Here is a 7,034-nt window from a genome sequence, read left to right as displayed (position 1 = left end):
CTCTGACGGAGCGAGCTGCAGTAACGTTGAATCGCTGAATGAAACTCCGCTCCAAGTGCCTTGAAAAAAATAATCATTTTCAGGAGACTCGAGTCAATATCTGATGAACTCCTAAAATGCATTGGTTTATTTTTTTAAAAAGACAAGGAATGTTTCAAGTCCCGCAGAGGCAAAAGTTGAGTGTTTTTGGTAAAAACGAACTGAAGCAACATTTCAACACTAAAAGTGTCTGAACTCATTTATCATCATTTCAGCAGCGAAATCAAAAAAAGGCCAAGGAGAGATTTCTCTTCATCTCTGCATAAAAGAAAGCTTTATCACTTTATGTTGGACAACATAGACAATGGCTCAATGTTAGTTTTGAAAAAAATGTGCAATTTATGAAATGCAGTTTACACAGTAATCGTTTGAGGACTTGAAAATCTCAGAATACAGTTGATTGGTAGTGGTGCATCCTATTATTGTGACGATAAAAAAAATGACAAAATATTATTCATTACTAATTTTAGGTAACCGTATGGCTGTGACTGCATGACACAAAATTTATGGCACCGCAAACACAAATATTGCTCTTGAAAAATATTCCAGTTTGAAATAGTTTCCTTTGGGACGATACTTTACATAAAATTTACTTTTTTCAGTAAACTACTCGCATCAGCCGCATTTAATCACAATCGAATTACTGAGATTTATAACAAAAAAATCTAAATTCTTAAAAGAAATTTGTAACAATAAATAATAAATGGTCCTATAAATGCTCACCCCTGGTCAAAAAGTATACCTATTTCTGTAATTTTATTCAAAACATGAATATTGTGTGCTGTACGGACTCTCTGCGCACACAGTGCAGCTGAATCAGACGCGAACACACGCCATAAAGTCCGTTTAAAACATCATCCTACCAATACAAATTTCTTCTTATTGTGTTTGACGTCACAGGTGAATTTTACATCAAAACAATCTTGCAGATTATTCTGCAGGCTGAGGAACTTCATGTAATCGTCACTAATAAGCTGAGCGAAAGCCTCAGCAAGCCCAGAGTTGGAGAAAAATAAAAAAAGAAATTTAATAAAAAGTAGGTACCCCTAGCTAACCTACAGGAGGTGTGATTCAATGTTAGAAAGCAAGAAAATAAATATGCATTTTAGCTTTAACTGTATATTTTAAGTGCACTTTTACAGGGATTCAATTAAACACCCACATGAAATAACTAAACATCCATCCATACCAGGAACATTTGTCAACACAATAGATTTGTTTATGTTCGTAAAAATGTTTAATTATATTTACAGAACAAAAAACATAGTCAGGATCACATTGAGTAGTATTTCTTCTTTTTTTCTTTTTTGGCAAATAATAAAGACGCGAGTTAAAAATACTAAGCAATGTAAGTAGCCAAATCCAACTAGATAGTGTGCAGCACAAACAGTTTGAAACAGCCCCACATGAACACCAGTCATTTTGATACAAGATCATAGTGTAGAAAAAATATGGTTTACATGATGAAACTAAACAGAAATATGATACATAATTTTTAACTTTTATTTTTTAAAGATCACACCGTTTTTTATTCACAATGTGAGACACAGTCTCATGAGTGCCGTCACACTTCAACAAAAAAAAAAAAAAATGGAGTTCACCGGGAAGGAGAAAAACAAGCACAGTAGTTAAATGAATATTACTCCAATATTGAACAAGCAGAGGCTGACTCAGTGACGTAAAGCACGGCCGAGTTCTGGTTTTGGTACCAGCAGCAAGGCAAAGATGCACCAAGTGAAAAATAAATAAGTGAAATGAAATCCAGAGACGGATAAGCAGGAAAATAAACTTCTCTTTGTCTGATTGAAACCGGAGTTTTGGAGTTGAAACAAAGAAGTTTGATTTAACTAAAACACATGTCTAACTCCAAGAGTCTCAGACATGACTTATTTACATTGAAAAAAATATGCAAGTAATATATTAAGTTAAACTTGAAAATTAATAGTAATAATAATAATAATAATAATAATAAAAATAAGCAAGCAATGTTGTAAAGCAAGAGTAAAGCAAGTAGGCGAAGGAGAAGAAAAGTCTTGGGTCTTTTGAAGTTGGACATTTCTCCTCCCGCTGCAGAAAAAAAAAAAAAAAAAAAGTCCATCTTTAACACTTGAACAGGTAACGATGGGCGAGAGCGAGCGAAAGCCAAGAGCGCAGGCCGAAACGGGGGCAGTTTTTAGGTGGTCTTCACCAGGTCGTAGACGTGAATGTGGACGTCGTCGTCGTATTTGATGTAATAAACGGTGGGCTTCGCCGGGACCTGGTAGATGACCAGCCCCGTCCTCTTCAGGCCGTTGTCTGTCACGTACTCCACCTGTTTACCCACAAGGCTCTCTGGCTCCTCACCTGGCTTCCTGTCAGCCGGCAGCAGGTGTTTGTTCTCTGGAAGACCAAACACAAGCAGATGGAAAAAAAAAAAAAAAAAAAAAAAAAAAAAAAAACATCAGACCAGTAACAACTGAAATACGCAGTTTATAGCAGTTTTCTACATTCGTGAAGTGATTTGTTGGGATTTTATGTGACCAATACAAAGTAGCATAAAATTGCAAAGTGGAAAGAAAACAATACATTGTTTTTAAAGCGTTTTTTAAAAGATATATATATATAAAATAAAAACCTGACAGTTCTAACTTGCATTTGGATCTAAAATGCATTTGAAAAAAAAAACAAAAAAAAAAACACATTTTGCTGCATGTATAACTCCACGTCCTTTGCATATCCAGCTTTGCATATCAAGACGGAAACTTTCCACTTAGCTCTTTGCAGCGTAGCTCAAACTCAGCTGAATGAATGATGAGTATCTGCACAAACAAATGTTTAACTTTTGCCCTAAATTCCTTAAGTGCTGGACTTTGACTTGGCAATTCTGACATAAATATGCTTTGATCTAAACCATTTTATTATCCAGCTGCGTGTTTAGTCTGATTATTTTTAATCTTTTGCTGCCCCTAACTGGTTTCCTTCCAGAATTGCCCAATGTGTGTCTTCCTATCAACTCTCAACACATCTCTGCTAAAGAAGAGCACAGCATAATGCTGCCACCACCATGTTTCACTGTGAGGATGTTGTGTTCAGGGTTTGTTTCGGTCGACGCAAAATTATTTTTCATTTAGAGTTTAAATTTTGATTTTAGTCTCATCTGATTGGAGCACCTTCTTACATGTCACCGCCTGATCTCTACCTGGTTTCAGGCAAACTTTCTTTCTTTTAGATATGTTTTTATTAGTAAATGGCCTGTACTTGTATAGCACTTATATCAAGTCCAGAGGACTCCAAAGCACTTGATACCAGTCAGTCATTCGCCAATTAAGCTAGAATTACCACAGACCTCTTGGCTGTTTTTTTTTTGTTTAATACTTTCCTTGCTTAGTTTTGTTAAAAAAAAAAAAAAAAACAGGAAAAAGTAATTTTCCTTCCAAATCACATACGTATAACTTTGTGTTGCTGTAACACATTAAATCCTAAAAAAAACATTGTGGTTGAAAAAAAAAAAAAAATATGAAAAAGAACATAATAAGGAATAGTTCTACAACTTCTAAGCAAAAAAATATGCTAAACATCATCATGATGAAAACAAAACAAAACAGTAAAGTCATATTTTTTTTGACTCAGACTATTTAAATCCATCCTTCTCCCTGAACTCTAAACCGTTACAAAATGTCTTAAAACGTTCAGTGCGCTACCAGAGCGCTCCTTACTGTACCTGACTCCGGCAGGACACGGAGATCTCCGTCTTTGTAGTCGTCCCACAGCTGGTACATGTACAGCACCGGGTCCTTCTCGTAGGTGATGTAATACCAGTGGGTCATGATGGGGGCTCGGGACAGGACCATGCCCCGCCACTCGTTTTTCTCCCCGTCCTCCTTCTCGAACAGATGCTCCACCGCTCGACCCACGAGCTCCTCGGCCCCCGGAGGCACCTTGATCTTATTGTTTACTGCGACGGAGAGAAGCCGCTTTAATGAGCCCGGAAGCTTTGCAGATCCAAAATAAATAGTCGGTGCATAAAAGTACCAGCATATTGAAAATTGCTTCATATTAGCTAATATCAGATTTAAAAATTTTAAAAAGTCGAGTTGAAATTGCCTCCCATCTTAGAAAAGTCAGAAGCTAAATTAACATCCTCTACACAGTTTACTTGTTTGACAAAGACGACAGGGGTTTTCTACGTCAGTCAGCATCAAATGATACATTTTTGTAAACAGAAGTAAAAAAACAAACAAAAAAAAATACAAGTAGACAGGTTTACAGTTACATCAAAGCTTGCAATACAAAAATAAATGAACTACAACATACTCACCGACTTTCTCTGCCAAAACCTGCAGGTTGGACACCCGGTTGTCTTTGAAGAGCTCGATGCCGTAAACGCAGTCAAAGCCGTCGTATTTGACCATGTAGAGGGAGTTGTTGACGGTGAGGCGCTCCAGGACCGTGCCTTTCCATTTGGTCACATTGCCCTTTTCCCTCCAAGTGTGCTGGATCCTGCGGCCCAAGAGGTTATCCGGGTCCGGGCTCGAGGTCGACGCCAAGCTTTCACTCAGCTCTCCACTGCTACGCTTCCTTTAATCGCAACAGAACATGTCTTTGTTTTAAGAGGTCAATTTAAGGAAAGTCTGACTTTTAATTGACTGTTACTGCAGATCCAATGTTTTTATGCATAGAATCACATTAAAGCCACAGATTGAATCCAAATTAAACTTGGAATAAGGGCTTACGGTTTGTCTTTTTTTAAAAAAAAAGAGTATTACAGATAGTTTATTTTAATTTTCTTGACTAAGGTCAATTTGTTCTTTTTTTTTGTCCTTGAACGTGTTAATTTCACAAAATATTTTAGATACCATGACTGCAAAAAGAAGGGGAAGTTAACCTAGTTTTGCAAACTGACAGAAGTAACATGCATGCAAAAAAAAAAAAAAAAAAAAGCAAACCAAGTCAGTTTCAATCATGAACGTGTCAAATGTTCATGAAAAGCTGCAAACAATTTGTTTGTGTTGTCTGCATGCATGCAACGCCCAGGGGTTTTCTCTCACTGCTAAACAGGCTCATGCTACATCATAGGACTTCATGCAGAAGTAAAGTCGAGGATTCAGTTGTCTTTACAGCACACTGAAATAGATAATCATGCTAATGATAATGTCTTTTTATATGGATTAGTAGAAAACATAGACTCAAGAAAATAAATTGTCTATACAGCTCCTGGAAGAAAAACAACATATGATAAAAAGCAACTGATTTCATCCATCAGGTAAAGCATCCAGCACACGATCCTGATTCGGTGCAAAATTAGAAGTAATTTTTTATTTTAAATTTAACTGTCATTTTTGCTTTGATAAAAGAATTTATTCATGAAAAAAAGTTTTATTTTAAGGCAAAATATTAACTGCAGCTGTTTTTAAAGACAAAATGAAATGCTAAATTAAAGAACGTGACCTTTTCTTGAACTCAAATTTCTTCTTACTGAAAAGCTACTGAAAAAACATGAATCAAAGATTTTTTTATTTTTTTTTACGTTTTAAAATAATATATACATTTTGTGATTTCTGCTCTTGTGTTTTCTTAGTTTCCACTATAACTTGACATTCATAAATTACCACCCACACAGGACAAAAAATCATGCACACAAGCATTCACACCTAAGCCCAATTTATTACACCAATTATCCTGGCAGTTTTGGACTTTGGGAGGGAGTACCCAGAGAGAACCCATGGATATTAGGACAACATGAAAACCTCATGCAGAAAGACCTCTGGCTGAGATTTGAACCTAAAACCAGCTCGCTGAAAACCACAATGCTACCGACTGTTCCACACAGCAGCCGACATTACCTTGGATTATTTAAATTTTCTCATATTGCCCTTACGGAAATGAATTATTTGCTTTGGCAGGCAAGTCTTGCACATTTGGATGACATCCTAATTAAGCTGTCAAATGTAGTCAGTCATTTGAAAAGACATATTTTTATTATATTCCTTGAGTTTAGCCTACCTGCCGCGTTTCTTTGACATGTTTCCATAAATTCACACGGCCCTGTAAAAAAAAAAATAACTAGGTTAGTTCAAAAATAAGTTCGGAAAAAATAATTAAAGCTCATAAAGTCACTGAGGAGAAAACCGCATTCAAAGTAGTTAAAGTGATCAAGTTTAGGCCAGCAGTTCAAGCTTAATGACCCGCAGATATGCAAAATATGAGAGGAACCCGAGAACCGGATGTAAACAAGCCACAGAGCTAACTACCTTGGTTTGAAGCTAACTACAGGTTACATATTTATGCAGCTAACTATATGGCTAATAAATAACTTAGCACAGTGCTGCTAAACAAACACAGCCGTGGTCATTCAAAATATAAACCCACAGCATGTTCAACATTTAACAAGTCAGACGACTAAAGCCCAGAGAGCATTTGCGTCGCCTCTTCCTGTAAAATACAAAATATTTTACAGAAAGTGGCTTCTACATTTCTGCACATAAGCTAGCCGAACAAAAGGAAATGCATCGCCATGTACGCGCTGATTTTTGCACCACTGCGACAGCGACTACAACAACATAGAAACAAGAACCACACAAAATAAATGAGCTGACAGCTTTTACCAGGACGACGGGTCAAATGTTCAAGAGCCGTCAGGAGAAGTCGTTTGTCCTGCCCGATCAATAATTTCACATGTGATTTGTGTTTGCTGAGCGGATTCCTCCACCTAACGTAGGCTACACGGAAGCGACACTGTTTTAGGAACTACAGCTACCAGGAGCCTCCCGCAGCTCGCAAAGCCCTCTGGGAATTCTAGTTAGGCGAAATTAAGCATCCTTTTTATCTTCTGCAGCATCCACGTCTCCACTTATATTTAATAATTTATGTTTTACAAAGCTCACGTTTTTACAAGCTGGTTAAGCCTCTTTGGTCCGGCGTTCATCTTCAGCACCCTCTCTGTTTGCACGCTGCATAAAAATGTTCATATCATAGCTGCAAATTCTGCTGATTGTCATTGAAGATGAACCAAAATT

The 7,034-nt window shown here is 37.0% G+C and overlaps 1 protein-coding gene across 1 annotated transcript; it reads right to left on the bottom strand.

Moving 5' to 3' along the window:
- Positions 1 to 1,253: 1,253 nt before the first annotated feature.
- LOC106923030 (spindlin-Z-like) lies at positions 1,254 to 6,772 on the bottom strand. Its single transcript, XM_014995862.2, has 5 exons — positions 6,624 to 6,772; positions 6,022 to 6,063; positions 4,337 to 4,596; positions 3,740 to 3,973; positions 1,254 to 2,418 (listed from the first exon to the last, which is right to left on the bottom strand). Exons 2-5 carry the CDS (start codon positions 6,039 to 6,041, stop codon positions 2,213 to 2,215), a joined length of 720 nt encoding a protein of 239 aa, XP_014851348.1. The 5' UTR covers positions 6,042 to 6,063; positions 6,624 to 6,772; the 3' UTR covers positions 1,254 to 2,212.
- Positions 6,773 to 7,034: the final 262 nt, after the last annotated feature.

Source organism: Poecilia mexicana, unplaced genomic scaffold (assembly GCF_051168715.1).
Source record: "Poecilia mexicana isolate PSO_F unplaced genomic scaffold, ASM5116871v1 scaffold_17, whole genome shotgun sequence".
NCBI lineage: Eukaryota > Metazoa > Chordata > Actinopteri > Cyprinodontiformes > Poeciliidae > Poecilia > Poecilia mexicana.
Note: the sequence above shows the minus strand (reverse complement) of the source record. Positions and strands in the feature narration are given on the sequence as shown.

What these genes read in the sequence shown, in the direction of transcription:
- LOC106923030 (XM_014995862.2), bottom strand. Translation starts at nt 6,041, where the DNA reads ATGTCAAAGAAACGCGGCAG. An exon ending in ATGTCAAAGAAACGCGGCAG is followed by an intron (nt 4,597 to 6,021) that starts GTAGGCTAAACT and finishes TTGCGATTAAAG; the next exon opens with GAAGCGTAGCAGTGGAGAGC. An exon ending in GGTTTTGGCAGAGAAAGTCG is followed by an intron (nt 3,974 to 4,336) that starts GTGAGTATGTTG and finishes TCTCCGTCGCAG; the next exon opens with TAAACAATAAGATCAAGGTG.